The 22,030-nt window shown below is 42.3% G+C and overlaps 2 protein-coding genes across 3 annotated transcripts in view; one reads left to right on the forward strand and one right to left on the reverse strand.

Annotated features, from left to right (window-relative positions):
• The window catches only part of ATPAF1 (ATP synthase mitochondrial F1 complex assembly factor 1), a 34,526-nt gene extending 17,346 nt beyond the window's left edge, over positions 1-17,180 (reverse strand). The window contains exons 1-6 of the mRNA XM_012776093.3: positions 16,646-17,180; positions 13,864-13,972; positions 8,390-8,440; positions 7,681-7,743; positions 3,438-3,488; positions 2,139-2,186 (exon numbers count right to left, since the gene is read on the reverse strand). Coding sequence (XP_012631547.1) covers positions 2,139-2,186; positions 3,438-3,488; positions 7,681-7,743; positions 8,390-8,440; positions 13,864-13,972; positions 16,646-16,977 — 654 coding nt within the window. The 5' untranslated portion in view covers positions 16,978-17,180. The remainder of the gene's footprint in view (positions 1-2,138; positions 2,187-3,437; positions 3,489-7,680; positions 7,744-8,389; positions 8,441-13,863; positions 13,973-16,645) is intronic.
• Positions 17,181-17,233: 53 nt separating this feature from the next.
• On the forward strand, positions 17,234-21,866 carry TEX38 (testis expressed 38). Of its 2 annotated transcripts, none has more exons than XM_012776097.3 (2): positions 17,234-17,370; positions 21,117-21,866. In XM_012776097.3, exon 2 carries the CDS (start codon positions 21,242-21,244, stop codon positions 21,728-21,730), a length of 489 nt encoding a protein of 162 aa, XP_012631551.1. In that variant the 5' UTR covers positions 17,234-17,370; positions 21,117-21,241; the 3' UTR covers positions 21,731-21,866. The 2 variants fall into 2 exon arrangements, with proteins under 2 accessions (XP_012631551.1, XP_012631549.3); XM_012776095.3 differs by lacking the exon at positions 17,234-17,370 and adding an exon at positions 20,259-20,511.
• Positions 21,867-22,030: the final 164 nt, after the last annotated feature.

Here is a 22,030-nt window from a genome sequence, read left to right on the forward strand (position 1 = left end):
TCCTATTTAATTTCTTGGCACCTTTCTTGAAAAACAGCTGACCACATATATGTTGGTCTATTCCTGGACTCTCTATTCTGTTTCATTGACCTATATGTCTGTCTTTATGGCAATATCATACTGTTTTCATTACTATATTTTTATAAGTCTTAAAATCAGGAAATGTAAGTCCTCTAACTTTGTTGTTTTTTTTTTCAAAATTGTTTTAGCTATTTTAGGTCCTTTGGGTATACAAATAAACTTTTTTTTTTTTTTTGAGACAGAGTCTCGCTTTGTTGTCCAGGCTAGAGTGAGTGCCGTGGCGTCAGCCTAGCTCACAGCAACCTCAAACTCCTGGGCTCGAGTGATCCTTCTGCCTCAGCCTCCCGGGTAGCTGGGACTACAGGCATGTGCCACCATGCCCGGCTAATTTTTTTTTTTTATATATATATCAGTTGGCCAATTAATTTCTTTCTATTTATAGTAGAGACGGGGTCTCGCTCTTGCTCAGGCTGGTTTTGAACTCCTGACCTTGAGCAATCCGCCCGCCTCAGCCTCCCAAGAGCTAGGATTACAGGCGTGAGCCACAGCGCCCGGCCTTACAAATAAACTTTTAAAACCAGTTTGTCAATTTCTGGGAGAAAAAAAGCCTATTGAGATTTTTTGAATGGTATTGTATTTAATCTAGAAACCAATTTAGGGATAACTGACATTTTAACAATATTGAGTCATCCAGCCCATGAACATGGTATATATCTCTTCATTTACTTAGGTATTCTTTATTTTCAGCAATGTTTGGAAAATTTTTAAAAACCCTAGAAATAATTATTGACACCAAGTTAGCTGTCCAGTTCACATACTCCCTCTCCCTTAGGCCTTCTGGCAGCTCATTACTCCAGCAACAACCTCATAATTCCTTTTAGGCACATATTATTAGGATAGCATAGCCAAAACTGCAAAGAAAATTAGCAATAAAGCAAGCATCCCACCCTAGTTAGAATAGCTATTATCATAAAGACAAAAAATAACAAATGCTAGTAAAGATGCAGAAAAAGGGAAACTCTTATACACTGTTATTAGTGGGAATGTAAAGTAGTATAGCCATTATGGAAAACAGTATGAAGGTTCCTCAAAAAACTAAAAATAGAACTACCATGATGCAGCAACCCCACTACTAGATATATATGTAAAGGAAAGGAAATCAGTATGTTAAAGAGATACCTGCACACCCACCTTTAAAGCGGCACTATTCACAACAGTCAAGCTAAGGAATCAACCTAAGTATCCATCAATGAATGAATGGATAAAGAAAATGTGGTATATATACACAATGGAATATGATTTAGCCATAAAGAAAGAATGGAATTCTTTCTTTTGTGGCAACATGGATGAACATGGAGATCATGTTTAACGAAATAAGCCAGGCTCAGAATGATAAATACTACATGTTCTCTCACTCATATGGAGAGGCTAAGAAAGTTGATCTCTTAGAAGTAGAAAGTAGAATAGTGCCCACTAGCAGGGAAGAGGAAGGGAGATGGAGGACAGCCAAAGGTTGGTTAATGGATACAGAAGTAAAGCTAGATAGGAGGAATAAATTCTAGTATTCTATAGCACTATAGGGTAACTATAATTGAAAACAACTTATTGCATATTTTCAAATAGCTAGAAGAGTGGATTTTGAATGTTCCCAACACAAAGAAATGATTAATGTTTGAGGTCATAGATATGCTAATTACCCTGATTTGAACACTACACATTATATATGTGTATTGAAATATCATATTGTACCTCATAAATATGTACAATTATATGGTAAATAAAAATAATAAAAATTAAGACAAGGAAAAAAAAGATGTTGAGAAGATTAAGGTCTCAGCTACTTTCCAAAATACACTTATACTGACAGCTTAAGATCCACATTAGAAAAGGCTGAGATGTGATAGAGAGCTAAAAACCATAGGCTTACTGGGCCAAACCCACACAATTTCACAAGGCTGAACATCTCATTTATCAGTACGATCAACATGTGAGCATCTTTGTTAAACAGAGCATCATAACATGTGAGAGATTATTAAATATGATGAGATTGGTGGGAAAACACCCTTGTTTTGTTTGCAGCACTGAAAGCAATCCTTACATGGTCACCAGAAACTTACTGTTGGACAGGACTGAGCCCGATTCCAGATCAAATCAAACTTCTCTTCCTGTAAGTCCAAAAAGAATAAAATTAACTCACAAACAGGAAAACACAAAAGGCCACAATCACATTTAAATTCCCCAAGACTGAATTCTAGAACTATAATACAACTAAAAACAATCTTTTAAATTCCATCATTTCCAAATCGCTCTTATGACAGAAAGACTAGAAAAACCAGACATATGTTTTGTTGTTCACTGTCAGAATTACATGTAAAGAGTAGAGGCTTCAGTGCTCCAAACTCTCCAGGGACCTCTGACAAGTGGTAGAGATGTCAGGTCACTACTAAGTCAGTCAGAGGCAGAGCTGAGGTCTGTTCAAACAATGAGTCAGTATCAGAGATCTAAAATATCATAAAAAATGCAGACTTTTGGCTATTGAATTCATGAAGGGTAAAGGTATGTATGTTTAAGATGTTATAAAAATACACACAGACACACACACAGACACACACACACACAGACACACACACACAGACACACACACACAGACACACACACACACACACACACACAGAGTGATACCCTCACAACCAAAAGGCCTGGCTTTATCCTTCCATCTATGTTTTCCTCCTTAATCTTATACTTACTCACATAAATTCAGTATTATTTGTGTGCTTTATATAAACTTAACCTAAACCCACTTCTTCAAGCTGATAACCCAGTACTTCAAATACTTTATTATGGTTGGAAATCAGCAAAAGGACATTAAACCAGAGAAGCCAGTAGCATCCCTTCTCCATCACAGTTCTTAAAGGTCAAGCAGTGGCTGGTGAACATCTCCAAGACAGCAATTTCAAAGAGGGAAAAATCAAGACAATGCTACTTGGTAAGGGGAAATGCCAGAGAAAGACTAGGAGAGGCTTCATGTCAACTCAGGTATAGGTCACTAACAAGAAGGGAAAAAAACTATGTTAGAGGCCCTGTCTTAAATTCCAACAGCTTGGTTGGAAAACACCAAAAAAAAAATAAAAGACATCTGGAAATTACTCAGCAACATGATCTTATACCATACTCCCTTGTCAGAGACTTGACTCAAAGACATTTCTAAACCAGAAAGAGGAAAAACAAGAGCCATAAATATACCATATGGAGCTTCCAATCTTTGGTGCTCAGGGCATAATAAAAACCCTCAGAGCTGTAAAATGCAAGTTCTCAAGAGGCAATAAACATAGTAAAACTAAAGGCAACTGCCTGATAAGGTTAGAGAGCTGACCTTCATGTTGTAACACTTTCATTTTCCCTTCCAAACTACTTACAGGAATAACTGCGTAGACTGTATCTTTTGCTGCAAAATACTGCTGCCAAATCTGTACAAAAAAGAGAGGGTGTCTGTGACATGTGGGTAATCTTTTCAACTTGTGCTAAGAAATGGTGACAGTTTTCATTGTTCCGAGCAATATGCTATTTGACAAGAGTGAGGAAAAACCCAATGTAATACTTTTATTACTAGTACATGGTTACAAAAAAGATTTAATACAATACGCTCTTCTGGATGATTAAACTGTAACTCTTAATAACAAATTACTGTCAAAGAAACCGATTCTATGACTCTCAAGATCTCAAGATCTGCCTTGTGTGATAGATAATCTCTTTTTGTTTGTATCTTTCTTTCCTCCCTAAACTCACATGTCCCCAGCCAACTGTGGTCCTTTTCAGACAGACAGGACATCAGTCACTCAGAGCTCAGAGTCTGGGGTTAGGCAAACCTGGATGTGAATACCAGCTGCAATCATTTACTACCTATGCTACCTTGGTCAAATTACTCAAAACTGCCTAAAAAACATCAATAAATAGCAATAAAATCAATCAATAAATAGCAATAAAATCAATCTCACAGGATTATTGTAAAAACTAGCTGAAATAATGCCTGGCACAGAGTAAACATTACAAATAATGTTAGCTTTTATTAGGTATTATTGCCACATTATAGGCATCTCTTAAAAATCCCAAGTCTAGAAAGTCTTCACATGAGGAAGAGATGGAGGCTGCTGGATCTGACTATGGTATATGCCAAGCAGAAGCAGTTCTACTGCTTGCACCAAAGAACAGGAAGGGCACAGCTGACTTTCATGATGCGAACACCAAAAGGTAAGGAATAAAAATTTATATAATAAAATTACAAAACTAGAAAATAGGGAAAAGAAATAAAAATGTCCATAGTCTTACCACCCTAACAAAAATCACTGTTGTTATCTTGATGTATTTGTTTCTAGTATGTCTTAATATTCTTTCTTTTATAGTATACACAGATGTAAATATAGGCAATATTGTATCTTGCTTTTTTATCACTTAGCATTATATCATATAGATGCTCTGTGCTCATAATTTTTACTGCCATTATTTTTATTGTCACCCATGCCTTTTCACGTGTTATTGGCTCTTACTAGAAAACATTCCTCTCCGCATCTTTTTTTTTTCAGACAGTCTCATTCTGTTGCCCTGGGTAGAGTGCAGTGGTGTCATTATAGTTCACTGCAATGTCAAACTCCTGAGCTCAAGCAACCCTTTTGCCTCAGTCTCCCGAGTAGCTGGGACTATAGGTGCATGCCACAATGCCTGGCTGATTTTTCTATTTTCAGTAGAGATGGGGTCTCACTCTTGCTCAGCCTGGTGTCTAACTCCTGAGCTCAAGCAATCCTCCTGCTTCATCTTCCCAGTGTTAGGATTGCAGGCATGAACCACCATACCTGGCCCCTCTCCTCATCTCTGACCCCCCAAATTCTTCCTGTCCTCTGAAGCTGAGCCTATATACCTCTTCTTCTATGTAGTCTCCCTTGATCACTTTAGTCAGAAGTTTTCCCATGAATTGCTTTTGTACTTTATACCTCTACAAAGATGCCTAGGATATGCTACTTCATTATAAGGTCATTTGCACATGGATCCATCTCCCTCACTAGTTTGCAAGGCCCTGTAGGCAGGATGTCTGTTTGTGTTGTCACCAATGTCTTGCAACCTAAAAGGTACTCAGAAATGCTGGCTGAATGACAGACAACTGTGACATAATAATTAACATTTATTCAGTCCCTGCCTTGGTTTCAGCTACAGAGCTCCTAAAAGAGGCATTTAACCTAGGTTAGGGAAGAGTGTGCCAGAGGAAGGGACACTTGAGCTGTATCATTAAGAACGATCAGGAGAGGCCGGGTTTGGTGGCTCACGCCTGTAATCCTAGCACTCTGGGAGGCCGAGGCGGGCGGATTGCTCGAGGTCAGGAGTTCGAAACCAGCCTGAGCAAGAGTGAGACCCTGTCTCTACTATAAATAGAAAGAAATTAATTGGCCAACTAATATATATAGAAAAAACTAGCCGGGCATGGTGGTGCATGCCTGTAGTCCCAGCTACTTGGGAGGCTGAGGCAGAAGGATTGCTTGAGCCCAGGAGTTTGAGGTTGCTGTGAGCTAGGCTGACGCCATGGCACTCACTCTAGCCTGGGCAACAAAACGAGACTCTGTCTCACACACACACACACAAAAAAAGAACGATCAGGAGTTAGCTGAGTAAATAGGTAGGCTATGAAGATGAACAGGTAGGGCAGGAGGATATAAGAAACACATTCTATGCAGAGAATAAAAGTAACAAAGGCATAGAGAAGTAGGGGAAGGCATCATAACCAAGGTGACACCAGAGTGAGCTGGTGTTGAAGAATGGGTCACCTCCTTTAGAGTTGCTCTGCTTTGCTAACATTTCTATTGGAAGGTGGGGCCTCCACTAAAGCTACTAATCAAAGCGTGATCTATCTAACCAACACAGAGCATGAAAGAACTATTACCTGCTAGAATCTATGCAAACCACTCTATTAATGAAATCTAAGGTTGCTTTGCTTTTTCTTTTTTGTTTGTTTTATGCATGTCAAAACATTATCTTCTCAAGTTAAGGACAGTATATTCTGATTTAATTTATATTAGTAGATATAATAGCTTATGAATCTACAGTGACATTTATGAGACTGATAGTTCCTAATATAGTTGATCTTTGTTACTAAAAAAATATTTCAATGAGCACAAATATGTATGTAAAACTACAGGTCTAAGTCGTACTTGTCATATGATCAGGGCTCCTGGGTCTGACTTCTTTCTCCCCTAAACGACTTGCTTGGTGTCTGTGCTCCATTGGTACTTCTTAACAAAGGCACAGCCTATGTTCTCCCTGAGACTTTGCATAAGCCTCTGTTAACAGAAGTTAGAACTTTGTACTGATCTTATTTGTTTTTGTGCCTGTCCCTTGACTAGGCTAAAACTCCTTGAAGGTAGGGGATTCTCCCATTTATCTCTGTGTCTGGCTCAGAGCCTGACACTTAACAGATATTAAATGCCTGCTAAAATAAATGATGTAGCATTCAAAGGAAACCCATGGTAATGGGCACAATTTCCTGTTAGAGAATATGACACAGAGTCAAATAGACACGGGTTTCAGTCCCAGATCTATCACTAAGTTATAGAATCTCTTTAAGTCACAGTTTCCTTAATTGTAAATTGAGAATAATAGCACCTACTTTACAGGGGGGGTAAGAGAATTTAATGAAATAATGCATATGAAGCACTAGGCATAGTATCTGGCACACAGTATGTTGCTTTTATTATTATTTTGATCCTCTTAATTTACCTAAAATATAATTCATATAACTACAAAATAGTCTAATTGCAGAGAAAAGGATCACAGACATGAAAATGTAAATAGGAATGCAAATTGAGGTACATGCAATAGATTATGAGTGCTTGGAAGGAAGGTCTCCAGGAAGCTTCCTGTAGGAGGTCCTATAATAATGGAGAATGCAGGAAATGGAATGCAGGAAAAGGAATATGGGAAGTCATGCATCATTTGTGAGCAGGTTCCTAACATAATATTTTTCCTTTCATTTATTTAAAAACATAAATATAGCACTTACTCTGTGCCAGGCACTGTTCTAAATGCTTTATACATGTTAACTCAGTTAATTCTCCAAATAACTCTATGAGGTAAATAATATTATTATCTCCACTTTACACTAGGGAAACTGAGGCCCAGAGAAGTTATCTAACTTGTCCAAGTCACGCAGCTAATAATGTCACACTAGGACTTAAAACCAGAAGCTTGGTTCTACAGTCTGTGTTCTTATCCAATATACATACAATGTTTCTCCATAATGAAAGAAGAACTTTAAGAAAACTCAGCTGGTGAGAATATTATAGGTGGAATGGGAAAAATAGGAGCAAGGAAACCTGTTTTAAAAAGGCAGTACAGTAATCCAGGCACAGAATACTGATGATTTTAAATAAAATGTGGGCAATAGGAATGGAAAAGAAAGGGGAAATATGAGTTAATTAGACATATAAGAGTAAGACCAAGAAAGACAAGTTTTCTTATGCCATTCTACTTCCTGTAATTCATCATTTTTGCCTTTATGACTACCTTTCATTATGGCTAGAAAGATGTGTCAGAAAATGTATGCTTCTTTCTACTCTCAGATTTGGTTCATAGAACACACATTTTCATGGAGTATGCCAACTCGTTTTCATTCATTACCTGTTTTATTTCTTCTGCAGTTTTCTCTTTTACCATCTCAATGTTAAAGATTGAACTGAGAGTCTTGAAATAGAAAATAAATAAAAAGGAATTAATACCAACAATTAAAAACCAAAACAAAACAGCTTAACTATGTCTCTAAGCTTGTGGGAAACAAACATGTCAGGACAGTGAAGCAAATCCATCTATCATAAGCAAAGAAAAAGTATAAGAAAGCCCACATGCTCAGATAAAGTGAATGCCCAAGCCCAGGCAGGTTTTCACAGTTCTATTTCTGGTGAGTATCTATTAGGTCACCATATCCTTCCCAAATGTTTTATCCTCACCAATGAGTCATGCAGCACTCTGCAGCTGGTAAGAGGAGAAAGCCTGGTTATTTTTATTTAACTGCTATTCTACCAGGAGTGACTCCTTATTTGTAAATTAAGTGACAGACCAAATAAATTTTTGATTTTTAAACTATTTCCTATAGAAACGAAGAGTGTTGCTACATTTCCTTCGTATTTCCTCGAGTACTCTCAGGACCCACACTTAGGCAATGTGTCATGGCAAGGACACAAAAGTTTCAGGAATATTTCTTATCTCTATATTTGGAATATCATCTTACACAAAATCACTGAACTAGTTCATATGTTCAAACTTGCAGTCTCTTGTTATAGATGCTCCATACTACTTTAGACCTGGACCCTATATTTAATTAGAAACCTACCTTGTCCTTAGTAAATCCTCTGCTCATAGGCTGTTTCCCCAAGGCATCTGTCTGAAATACATGATGAGACAGGATATTAATCTACACTTTACTCATAAGAAACAGATCACCAAACTAGGTGAGGTGCCCAATCTTCTTAATTAATTTTGTACCCGAGAACTGGCTTCTCTCCACTCTTTATAATAATCATATACATTGTTCTAAAAGTTACTGTTAGTGAGACAACTTTCCTCTGACTAAGATTCTGAGATGCATGGCTGGACACGGTGGCTCACGCCTGTAATCCTGGCACTCTGGGAGGCCGAGGCGGGTGGATTGCTTGAGGGAGTTCGAGACCAGCCTGAGCGGGAACGAGACCCCATCTCTATTAAAATAGAAAAATCAGCTGGCCATTGTGGCATGTTCCTGTAGTCCCCGCTACTTGGGAGGCTGACGCAGAAGGATCACTAGAGCCCAGGAGTTGGAGGTTGCAGTGAGCTACAATGATGCCACTGCACTCTACCCAAGGTGACAGAGTGAGACTATCTCAACAACAAAACAAAAACAAAAAAGCAAAAACAAAAAGATTCTGAGATGCAGAGATGAGAAGATTTCTTTGTCAGCAATTATCATCTATTGGCATTGAGAGTCCATTCTATACTTGCCACTATGGATATGAGGAACTTCTTTCAGAATTAGGCCTACTTGGGTTTACTATGCTTTATCCTCAGACCTACTCCACACTGAACCACAGAGGAGGTGAGAAGTGGACAGATATGTTATCCAAAGCTGCTTCTTATTTCTGACAGCACTTAGATGGCAGTCATCCTCAGAAGACCAGAGACTTTTTTAGTACTGTCTTAGTATTTCCTCTATCAAATTAGACTCCCCCTCAAAAAATGCCAAGAATAACTGAAAGTGATTATTTTTTCTCCTAGCCCATTATCTCTGATAAAGGCCACAACCAGAAAATCCAATTCTGAGTTGTTTCTGATAGTAGGGATGGGCTGTTTTGAGTCTTCCATGCAATCTCTAAGTTCAAGACCATACCTTTAAAGAGGGAAAGAGTACAGTCTACTCCTGGGATTCTGAGGCTGAAAAACACTTTATGCATAAAACCATGACTTTAGTCACTCTGTACTTTATTAATTCAAATTTTTCATGAGGATGCTCATGGAACCTGTACGCACAAATTAGACAAAAACTTGTTGAATACAGTCTTTTTGGTCACACCCTATAAACTGGCAGCATTCTAGTATAGCTGTTCCTTCTTATGCAAACAATCTAAACAGGAAAGAATTAATTTCATTTTCATACCACTCACTCTCAGGTATACTATGAAAACAAAACAAACAAAACCCTCCATTTGCACAGCTATCCTTACCTTTTGGTCACCATACTCTGTGTATCTTTTCCTTTTATAGAAATAAAAAATTTCTATAAGCCTAAGTACAAGCTTATTATATTTTATCAAATCAAAGACACCAATGATCTTAAGATGTACCATTATTTTACGTATCAGAAAATGATGCCAATTAAACAATAGCACAATACTTTACTATCACATCTATCTTAAGACAATTTTTGAGATATTAAAATATGAAAATAAAGTAGGCTATAGAATTGATGAAATAAGGTAATTAAAATAGTTGGAACTATATACCAAAAAGTCTCAGAAGCATTTAATAAGAACTTTAAATGGGTACTTAACTTCCTTCCTAGGGATGTTTTGGAAATCTGTGGGGACAATTTTATTGTTGTCATGATAATTTATTGGATAGTGATATCTGCATTTATGGGAGGAATAGTGGTACCAAATGAGATGAGTTCTACATAGTAAAGAACTTTCCCTCATCCTATACAACTTTTCAGTGTTTAGCCAGACATCCTTGTAGGTGAAAATACCTACAATATTTTAATATTTATAATTACCTGGGCCTAGAACCTAGCTTTAAAAACACCCAAAAATACCCAGCTTTTTTTCTCTTTTTTGAGACACAGTCTCGCTCTGTTGCCTGGGCTAGAGTGCCATGGCATCACCCTAGCTCACAGCAACCTCAAACTCCTGGGCTCAAGTGATCCTCCTGCCTTAGTCTCCCGAGTAGCTGGGACTACAGGTGTGCGCCACCATGTCTGGTTAATTTTTCTATTTTTAGTAAAGATGGGGTCTCACTCTTGTTCGGGCTGGTCTTGAACTCCTGACCTCAAACGATCCTCTCGCCTTGGCCTCCCAGAGTGCTAGGATTATAGACATGAGCCTCCATGCCCAGCCTAAACACAGCTTTAATAAACACTAAATTTCCCAGAAATGTAACTACTATATAACTTGAGAGATAACTATACATTGTGGAATCTTGGGTCACAGATAACAAAACTACTTACGGTTCATCAGTTTTTATAATTACTAATATAATATCCCTTTACCAGTTAGCATTTGCTGCTTATGTGTTCATGTTTATTTCACAAAGAGGTGAAAGCATCTGATGACTACATTAGGTCTCACAGTATGGATGTGTCCCAAAATTTACATACTAAAATATGTATTTTATTAAAAAATACTTTCCTTTATATTATGGTTAGGGCATTATATTGATTTCTCCCTCTCCTAAAATTATGCATATAAGTAGGTTATATTGTCTACATACTTACATTGTTTCATTTTAGGGTAGAAAAGGGAGAATTAAAAAAATTTATTGTAAAAGGGGGATTTTGAGTCCTGTGTGGTTGGAAACCAGTGAATCAGTAAAAAAAAAAGACATTGGGGGCTGGGTGAGGTAGCTCACACCTATAATCCCAGTACTTTGGGAGGTCGAGGTGGGAGGCTCCCTGGATTCAAAACCAGCCTGGTAACATGGTAAGATCCCTGTCTCTACAAAAATTTAAAAATAAGCTGGGTGTGAAGGTGTGCACCTGTAGTCCCAACTACTTGAGAGGCTGAGGCAGGAGGACTGCTTAAGCCCAGGAGTTTGAGGCTGCAGTGAGCTATGATAATCAGACCACTGCACTCCAGCTTGGGCAACAGAGTGAGAATTCATCTCAAAAAAAAAAAAAAAAAAAAAAAAAGACTTCGGGAATGGAGAGTTCAGTTTAGCCATTAGCTTTCCTCTCTATCTTGCTAGATAAGGAAGAGAGTAAGTGAATATTTACCTAAGGGCTGCCATAATTTAAATTGTATCTTTACTTATTCTTCATCTTATCATTGTAAAGGTGAATTTCTATTTACAAAAAAGGGGCAAAGAGCTTTCCCATATAATACTGAAAGTTTGTAATGCAGTAATATTTCCAAGAGCTACTGACTTCAACCTTGCTACTATATATGTTTATTATAGGAAATGACAATGTTACAATATTTGTATTAATAGTAAAGAGCTGTTTGTTCACATAAAGTTATAAACTATGTTTGTCATAGGAGATTGAATTTGTTCCTCAAACTTGTGATGATTAACCCACTGACTATTAATCTTGTTGTAATTAACTCAACTAGTTATTAAGACTGAGTAGATTATCTTAAAATTTAGGATATCCACAGCAAAAAAAAGTACTAAGTAAAACAAATATCTCTAATTTGACTTTAAAACACAATGTAGAATCCAATTTTCTACTATAACTACCTTATTTCAGGCTCTCTGCAGCCCAGACCTGGATTACTGCATATTCTTCCTGGTTCTGGCCTCTCCCACTCCAGTTTGTTCTGTACACCACCCTAGATTAGTATTTTTCAAATAACAGGTCGTGAAATCAATTTAGTGGATTATGATCAGAATTTTTTTAAAAGATGAAAAAGAAAAATAACAAGAATGTACAGCATAACAAGAATGCTGTACATTCTTGTTATTTTTCTTTTTCATCTTTTAAAAAAGCATGTACAGCATGTTATAAAAGTAAGCATTGTTTTGTAAAAATGTTTCAGTTACAATCATATACATATATGTGTACTGAATTGCAATGTAAAATTTCTTTCTTACTGCGGGTTATGGTCAAAAAGTTTGAAAAACACTGCAATAGATTAATTTTCCTATACACAGCTAATTATTCTTTTCCCCTTTAAATAAAGAATAATTATTTCCCAGATAAATAATTTATTTAAATTATTAAATTATTTATTTCCCAAATAAATAATTATTCTTTATTTAAAGATAACAATGGCTAATATGAATTAAGTACATATTATATGCCCCGGACTGGGCTAAAGAGTTTTACATGGTATTATCTCATTCAATCTTCAGCACAACTCAATGAGATAGGTACTGTTAATTTCCTGTTTTACAGATAAGCAAACTGAGGCATGGAAAAGTTATATAATTTTCCAGAGTCACCTAGCTAGTAAGTGGAAGAGCTAGGTTTCCGTTCTTGGCACCTGGTTCCAGAGTCTATCCTCTTAGCAGCTAAGTTATCCTGCCTCTGCTCACTGAGCCCAAATGCCTCAGCTTAGAGTTTAATGCCTAACCTATACCTTTAGTCTTAACACTTTCCTCTCTATTTTCATTTTTTATTTATTTATTTTTTGAGACAGGGTCTTGCCCTGTTACCCTGTCTAGAGTGCAGTGGCGTCATCATAGCTCACTGCAACCTTAGACTCCTGGGCTTGAGTGATCCTCCTGCCTCAGCTTCCCAAGTAGCTGGGACTACAGGTATGTGCCACCACACTCATCTGATTTTTCTATTTTTTGTAGAGATGGGGCTTGCTCTTGCTGAGGCTGGTCTCACTCCTGGTCCGAAGCAATCCTCTCACTTTAGTCTCCCAAAGCGCTGGGATTATAGGCATGAGCCACCATGCCCAGCCCATTCCTCTCCCTTTTAATTGGACCAGGTACTTTACTGTTTCCTGAAACTCCTTTTACTTTCAAAGCTCTTCTTCTGTTTAAGCTAATTCCTCAACATGGCAGTGGGAGTGATGTTGGGGTGAGTGGTTGGTTGTCAGCAAACTAAATACAGCCTGCCAACTGTTTTTGTAAGTAAAGTTTTATTGCAACACAACCACACCCACTCATTTACTTATTGGCTATGCCAGCTTTTGCACTATATAATAGCAGAGTTGAGTAGCTACAACAGAGACCGCATGGCCCACAAAGTCTAAAATATTTACTATTAGGTCCTTTACAGAAAAAGTTTGATGACTCCTGCTCTACATCAAGTCCTACTCCTTCCTCTCGGCTTAATTTAAATCCTTCACACTCTTCCTAGCCCAGGTCAGGTTCTACTTCCCCTGGGAAATTTTCCCTGATCCCTACAGCCCACTGCCCTGTGTGCCTCGCCTTGACCACTAGACTGTACCTCCTAGGAGCAGAAACTGCCCCTCTCATAGCTTTCTATCTCCACCATGACCACAGTGCCTTGCCTAGAAAGAGCAGGATATACACATATATGGATGGAGACTGAGAGAGTCTATGTTCAGTTGACCAGTAGATCCATTAGTGAACCCATTTCAAGGACAAGGATTGGGGGAAGGAGGTTGGAGTGCTGGTAAACCAACAACTCAAAAAGGGGGATCTTACCTTCTGCTCCACACATTTGATAAAATCACCTTGCCTGGAGCGCCCCACAGGCTGTTTCCGAAAGTCACTGCGCTTCTCCAGGCGGGACTCAAAAGCAGCTGGGTCAGACCTAATCAAAGGTAAACCAAAAAGTAAACCACCTGGACCTTTTTGGATTTTGAAATAACAAAGCATCACATTTTAAGGACACTGGCATTCAGAGAGGCTGAAGGATTTGCCCTTCAATTAGTAAGGACTGGACATGAGCTCAGAAATCAAGAAAGTAGAACAAGAAATCCAGTTATTCAACTATTGATACTCCTCAAGGGGCCTGTGTAACATTTTTCTCCTATAGGCTATTCCCCAGGGTGACACAAGGCTTGGTCCCTCAGATACTTACACTCTGGGTATCTAGAATCCTCAGGAAGGGAAAGATACTTTGAGGTAATCTTTTTGGATCACTTACTCAGGTAAGAATCCTACAATGTCCCTACTAGGTGTCAAGCTTTTATTTGAATACATCCAGTTCTTGGATAACTCCCCTTGCCCCTATAGGTGAAATATCTGTTTTATTCAGATCCTAGTGATTTAGAGGTTTTAGGCTATATTGTAGAAGATTTAGCATTTGAGTGTCTCTCTGACCTACCCTCCAAAGAACCTGCTCCTGCCAATGAAACATCAGAACTCATCCTGCATTCAAAATGGGGCTGGTCTTCACACTTGAAGTCCAGGTTGGTGTGCCGTGCTTGTTAAGAATTCTTCAGGCTATGTAGCTCATGATGGGATATTTCACTTTGTACATTTTTGTGAAGACATCATCTAAGGACTCCAGCTCCTTGGCCATGAGACCTGTAATATCATGGGTGAGGTCTATAGGATCTAGGGACATCTTGGCTACCCCTTGTGTGGACCTTTCTGGACAAGGCATCATAAAACTCCTTTCTGGAGGAGACATTGAACACCATTCTCTTCACTGCCACATAGATGGGCTGATCTTTTTCCTTCTCTGCATGGTGGATCAGTTCCTCCTCAGTGAAGAGCCACACCAGGGGTTCCTGTTCATTGGGGCATAGTGCTTGCCTGGCTAGGGCTGCAGGCAGCCCTGGGACCTACACCAGGAGCAAGGTTGGCCCTGCTAGCGGCCACAGCCACACCTCGGCCTGCCATGGTGAACATGTAGGGAGGACGTGGGGCAGCCTGAGCAGCAGAGCTCTTGCTGGCCTCTGGGGATATAGAAACAAACAAGACAGAGTCCCTACATCAGGGAGCTTACTATTTCATGGGAGAGACAGACATGTAAATAAGTACATGAAAGTGCTACAGATATTGTGATGAAATTTGCTCAAACATCCCTAAATGGTTGAGGTGGTTTCATGCCTCTGTACTTTTGTTTATGTTGCTGCTCCCCTTACCTGGAATATCCCCTTCTAATTTTTTTGTGCTGGACCATGCTCAAAGGAAGTTTGTGTAATAGATAAGGCTAAAGAGACCAGCAGGGACTAGAGTGTGAAGACCTTGTGTGAACACCAAGGAATTTGGATGTTATTCAGTCAATGGGGCACTTTGGACTCTTTAAAAGATAACAGTATGTGTAAACGTTGTTGATGGGAATGATCAAGCAGAGAAGAGCAAAACCAGTCATTCATCTATTCATGAATGGGAGCTGATTAAGTACTCAGAGTATGAGTAGATAACTCTTCAGAGATGCCTGTGTTTAAATGGGATCAAAGAGGGATCAAAGACAGAAGGCTGGATGGGAATGTAGGTCAAGAAAAGCTTTTAAGATGACAAATACTTGAGAATACCTAAATGCTGTTGGAAAGAGAACAAAAATACTCATTTATTCCACCATTGTTTCAGAAAGTGAGAAAGATCACTTTAGTAGCAGTGAGATACACTGGGATAGAGAGGGCCAAGAATGGAGGTGGGGAACACTAGTTCGAGGATGATGGAGGAGTTAAGGAGTAAACTAAGGCAGTGGAAGTAGAAATGAGACAGAACTCAGAATTTACAGTATTCAATTTTTGGTTTCCTTTCGTAAGACAACTGCCTTCCTACCCTGACAAATTCTCTCCCAAGCCTTTAAGTTTCATCTTTGATATTCTTCAGTTCTTTCCACTTGAACTCTTCGGACCCTACCATGGCCCTCTCCTAACCACCTCAAACCCCTCTAATCTCCAGATACTTGCCTCTGGAAGCTGCCGGGTAGTGTTAAGCACCCAGGATTCAGAGTCAGACAAATCCAACCCAGTGTGTGACCTCTGACAAGTCCCTTACTCTCTCTAATCCTCAGTTTCCTCATTTTACTGAGAACGTTCAATTGATCAACTGTGACTCGCTCCTCCCACCCCCAATCTCCTTTCCTTGCAGTCAGGGGCCTAAACTAGGAGATCTGGAATCTGAGCTCTGGGCCAGGCCTCAGTTGACTCAATAAGTGACCTTGAGTAAGTCAAGTTCCTTCTCTGGAAGGCATTTTTCCAGTTTAATAACGAGAACGGCTCTCTCTGAACTGCTTGCCTCACACGGTTGTCATAAAAGTCCACCTTAGCGTTTCCAGAACTAAAGCACAAACGCAGACAAATGTGGAAAGAGCCTGGGCTTTGCAGAGACGCCCAGCTCTGACGCTAATTAGCTGAGTGATCTTGGGCAAGTGACCTAGCCTCTCTGAGCCTCGATATATCCTCTGTAGAGTGGGGACAGTATTAGCGCCCACCTCACAGGGGTGTCGCAAGGCCCATAAACTGGGGCCGCGCGCCGCCCCTCCTCCCCCTCCCCGCCCGCCGCCGAGGATCCGGGCCCGCACCTGCGCAGCTGCTGGATCTTGTCGCGGTAGCGGTCGTAGAAGGGGTTGGCCTGGAGCTCGGCCTCCGCCCCGACCCCACTGCCGTCTGCGCCCCCCTCGGGCCTGCCCGAGCTGCGGCGCACCGGGAACACGCGCAGCTGAGCGGGTGACACGAGCCCCAGGCCCAGGGCGCGGCTGCGCACCGCGCACAGGCCCCGGTAGAGGCCGGCCACCTGCAGGACCGCCGGTCCCGCGCCACCCGCCGCCATGGCAGCCCCCACCCCCACCTCCACCTCCTCTTCCTCCTCCTCAGGCGCGCTGGCCTCGGCCCCCGGCCCGCGCGCCCGCTCCATCCCCCTCCGAGTCCTCCGCGCCCGCGCTGCAGCACCGAGGTTCCGCACACCCAAGGTTCCGGGCGCAGGAGAGGGGCAAGGCGGGGCGGAGTGGGATCTCGCCGCTCTGGCCCCTGCTCCGCGCGTTCTAGCTGCGGGGTGTGCCAAGGCCCGCCTCCTCACGGGAGGCTGCCCAGATTCACGCCCTCCCACTCGGGACCAGCAGCCTTTGCGTGCCAAGTCTCCTCTGTAAAGCTGGCTCGAACTTCCAGGCCTCTTTAAATTCACTTGGCACTCGCTGTGACAGTCTGCCCTTCAGCATCGGAGGCCCTTTCATCAACTATACCACAGCAGCAACTTATTTTACTGAGGTTACTGTGTGCAGGACATTTTGTCGGCTTCATACCCTGTGAGGTAGGCATTATCCTCATTTTACAGGTGAGAAAACTGAGGCTGAGAGTCGTTAAGTGACTAGTCCAAGTTCTATCTAAGAGGTGAGTTCAAGATGCCAGTTGTCTCTGAAACCTCGACTCCCTTTTCCTGCTGGCATCCACCTTGAACTCCAGCCAAACTGAACTACTCTCCCCTCCCACAGACCATCAGGATTTGTTCTTGGACAAGTCTGTATTTAGGCTTTTATTTTGATCCCTGGAATGCTCTCTCCTTCCTCTCCCTTTCTCTCAACCCAAATGCCACCATCTTCCTGATCCCCTGAATCAGGTGTGAGCTCCTGGGGTCAGGGACAGTGATCAACATCTCTGTGTCTCACCTGCTCGCAGCACAGGGCCAGGCCTGGAGCAGGCTTTCTGTGATAGCACAGAAGTCCTTCCTGTCTGGCTCTGACCTGACAGAAACCCCAGCTGGGGCAGAGATAGAGGCTTCAACCCTGCTCAACTCAGCCTGCACTCACGGAGATCAGCCCTGGGCCCTGCCCTGGGCCAGGAACAGTGTAGTGAATAATTAGTAAGTTCTTCAAGGGTGCCCACCCGTACCTGGCTTGGAGTCCTTGCACTTGCTGTTCTTTCTGCTCTGATCTTGTGTGGCTTCCTAGTCATCTACGGCTCAGTTCACCTGTCAGCACCTCAAAGGAACCTATCTTGATGAACCACCCCATCCCTTTATAGTCTTTATCCCATTACTCTATTTTATTCTCTTCATAGCAGTTATCATTTTCTGAAATTCTTAGATCCGTGTTTATATTCATTCATGGAGCTTACATTCCATTGGAGTGAGATACAAAATAAATAAATAAATGAATGAATAATGTTAGGTGATGCTACATGCTATGCAGGGGGAAAAGGCAGAATAAGAGAGGGGGATAAGGGGACACTCAAGTAGAGACCTTAAGGCAATGAGGGATGATCTGTATGGATATCTGGAGGAATAGCATTCCAGGTAGGGGGAACAGCAAGTGCAAAGGCCCTGATGAAGAGGTTATTGTGTCGATGTAAGTCAGGGCACAGCAGTAGAACTGAGACTAAGAAAGTATAGGGAGGGTTAGATTGCTCAGAGCTTTGTAAGCCTTGTTTAAGGACTAAGATTTTAAATCAGAGTGAGATGGGAAGTCGCTGCAGATTTTGAGCAGAGGAGTAACATGATCTACTTTTATTATAAAAAAGATCATTCTGGCTGCTGGTGGAATTTAGGGTATGTGGGATAAGGATGGAAACTCTCCCACAGGTGACTAATTTGTTACCTAGGACTTTCTTGGTTTTAGCATTGAAAACCCCATGTCCTGAGAGCCCCCTTAGTCCTGGGCAAACAAGGATGTTGGTCACCCTACAGGGATACCAGTAATCCAGGTGAGAGATGGTAGTACTTGGACTAAAATGATAGCAATGGAAAAGTGGTCAGATTTGCGGTATATTTTGAAAGAAAAGCCTAAAGATTTTGCTAATAGGTGAATGTGGGTGTGATAGAATGAAACGAGTCAAGGATGACTTGCAGGGTTTTGGTCTGAACAATTGGAAGGGCAGAGATGGTATAATACGAAGAGGAGGAAGGTTGTAGATAGAATAGATTTTGGAGGATGGATGATCAGGAATTTGGTTTCAGAGATGTTAGAGATTATTCCATAGATTGGCAAGGAGGGATGTCAACCAAACTGTTCGGTATATGAGTCTAAAGTTCTGAGTAGAGGAGATATATATATACAGTTGTGAATTGTCAATGTATGTACGATGTTTAAAACCATGTACCTGGATAACTGAGGGAATGGATGTAAATAGAGTGCTAAGGATTGAGCCCTAGGGCATGCTAACATTTAGAGATCAGGGGAAAGAGGGGGAACCAGCAAAGGAGCCTGAAAAGCAGGGGCCACTGATGTAGGAGCCAAGGGTAAGCGGACCCTGGAGAGAACTCTGTGTGGAAAAGTGCTTTAAGTCACACACTGGAGGATTATTAATAGAGGAGTAATTAAAGTAGTGCCAAGAAGCCTAGGTAGGATCAGTGGTGCAACCTACTGGGAGGCTGACTTAAGTAAGCTTCATTAGGGAAGACTTTCTAATTGAACTGCCCATAAATGGACCAAGCTGCCTCAGGAGGTGGTAAGCAAGTTCCTGATGCAAGTGAGTCCTGAGTTGGGAGGATTAGTGGCTGGGTCAGGAAGATCTATCCCAGGACTCAAGCATTTGATGGGAGTTGGACTAGACAACTCTCAGTGTCCCTTGAAACTGGAGATGATGTGATTATAGGAAGTCAACCAAAAGGACTGTTTGCCACAGAGTAGGGGTCGAGCTGAGCCCAGCGGGATGAGGTGTTCAGTGGTGGGAAGGTGGGAGGGGTGCTCCCTGGTGAAGGAGCAGCATGAGCACAACTCCAGAGACCTGAATGAACAGGGTCTGTTAACAAGTCGGGCCTGGCCAGAAAGGGAAGGTGTGTGAAAGATGAAGAGGGAGGGTATGCTGGAAAGAGATGCAGGGCCAGATGGTAGGGAGCCCCCACAGGGCCTGATGCCCAGGAAACACCAGCCAGCACTTGTTGAAGGAAGGTAAGTAAACAAAAGAGAGACACTGGGAGCCAGAGAAGGAGGTGTTGACCAGATGGTTCTCTTAAACAGGTGTTCTCCTGACAACTTGGTCAGATTTGTTGAGTGCAGGGCTGCCCAATGTTCTGTGTCCCCTGCCCTGCTTCCCCCTGGCGACAGGTATCCATCAACTGTTCCCTAAAGACCAGTAACATAGATAAGCCCCTGAAGGAACAAGGGCCCTTTTCCTAGGGACTGCTCTGTGGGTTCACTGTAAGGGGCAGGGCACATAATTTAGTAGGTGGATCAGTCTCTGTCAAAGTAGTAGAGAACACTATAACCACAAGATGCCACTGGATGGAGTCCGTCCTTCCATGAACCCAGGACCACTCCACAACCACTGCCCCTGGAATGCCTAGTGCTCAGAACCCAGTGGCCTCTCCTTTAGGGAACAATGGGGCCTGGGCATTCTGGGGACTCCTATTGGCTGGACAGATGGGTGGGTGAGTTCCCTCTACCCAGAGACATCAGCCAGGTACCAAAGCTCAACTACATGGATTCTCAGAGGGAGGACTTGAGCCTCCCTGGCGGTAAGTGCCCCTCCAATCCCTGTCCCTTGCCTTCAGGCAAACACTCAGGGAAGATCCTTTGCATGGATAGGATGGTGGCTGCCTATATGGAGGAGTGCTAAGCAGTTAGGAGATAGTCTCCTCTAGAAAACTAAGGCAGAGACGTCATGCTCTGCCCAACCAGAAGAGATACTGTGAATAGCCCAGGACAATCACAGCTGAATGGTGAAGGCATGTGGTGGAGTGGGAGGGAACACTGGTGTCCCTGTCAACTGGTAAACTTTTACTCCCTTGATGGCCTTGCTCTTCGTGAGGCTCCTTAGTCTGATGGATCAGTTGGGTCCTGGGCTGGGAACCAGAGGCTTGACTGAGCTGGGCAGGCCATGTCCCCTTCCTGATCGGCCCACTCGGCCTTCTTGATCTGTAAAGAGCTAAAGGTGGCGCTTAAACTCCCTGGAAATCTAGCTGTGACTGAGTAAGAATGAAGAGGCAAGTCAATGAGGACGGAGGGGTGGAAGGTGAGAGCAGTTAAGTGGAAGGAGTGATTGACTAAGGGTTAAGTCAGGGAGAGGCCCCTAGCTAGAGCTCTCAGCCAGCCTGCCTCTTTTTCTTTCTTACTGCCTCAGTGTGGGTCTCACTGTACTTTGGATTCCTGGGGCTGTGTTCCGTGGTAACTGGCGGCTGCATTCTCTTTCTGCACTGGAGGAAGAACCTGCGGCGGGAAGAGCGAGCCCAGCAGTGGGTGGAGGTGATGAAAGTTGCCACATTCACCTATAGCCCACTGTTGTACTGGATTAATAAGCGACGGCACTATGGCATGAATGCAGCCATCAACACAGGCCCTCCCCCGGCTGTCACCAAGTCTGAGACTGAGGTCCAGAATCCAGATCCTCGGTGGGAGTTGGACATCCCCGAAGGCAGGAGCTATGCTGTCCAAGACGGCAGCCCCAAAGCAGAGGCGCCGGTTCCCTTGCAACCTGCACGGCAGCTGCCCCTACAGGAGTCCCTACCTTCCCCGATGCTGATGCCACAGCCGCAGGCCAGCTCCCCGCTCCCGATTCCCATCTTTCAGGAGGCGCCCCTTCCCCTATCCCTCTGCAACCTGCCACCCATGCTGAACCACTCTGTCTCCTACCCTCTGGCCACCTCTTCTGAAAGGAATGTCAACTTCCATTCCCTCCCCACACTGGCCCACGGAGACCACCGCTTCAATGCCAAGCCTTTTGCCTCAGAATTGTAACTTCCTCTCCCTACGGGAGCTGCAGCTATCAGGTGCGGAGTAAGAAATGGAGCTAAACTCTGGGAGGTGTTATTGACACAGAGGTCAGGGCCCATCTTGATGTCACATTATGAAAGATTAAAAGAAGTCCAAGGTTCCCTTGTGTCTCATTTGCTGTTAGGAGGGCAATGTCCTTCTGCCGTTTGATGAGGGGTACTTTGCAAACCAAGCTGGTCACTGAATCTCACCAATGTAAATGGGACTATAAATGGGAACTGGAGGTTGGCCGTGGGGAGACACACTGAACTGGTACTTGTGGAC

This window comes from Microcebus murinus, chromosome 2, assembly GCF_040939455.1.
Source record: "Microcebus murinus isolate Inina chromosome 2, M.murinus_Inina_mat1.0, whole genome shotgun sequence".
Classification (NCBI taxonomy): Eukaryota; Metazoa; Chordata; class Mammalia; order Primates; family Cheirogaleidae; genus Microcebus; species Microcebus murinus.

Coding starts and splice junctions, on each gene's coding strand:
- TEX38 (XM_012776095.3), top strand. CDS start 20,376: ATGGGGCCTGGGCATTCTGGGGACTCCTATTGGCTGGACAGATGGGTG. Junction 20,512..21,116: donor GGACTTGAGCCTCCCTGGCG/GTAAGTGCCCCT, acceptor TTACTGCCTCAG/TGTGGGTCTCACTGTACTTT.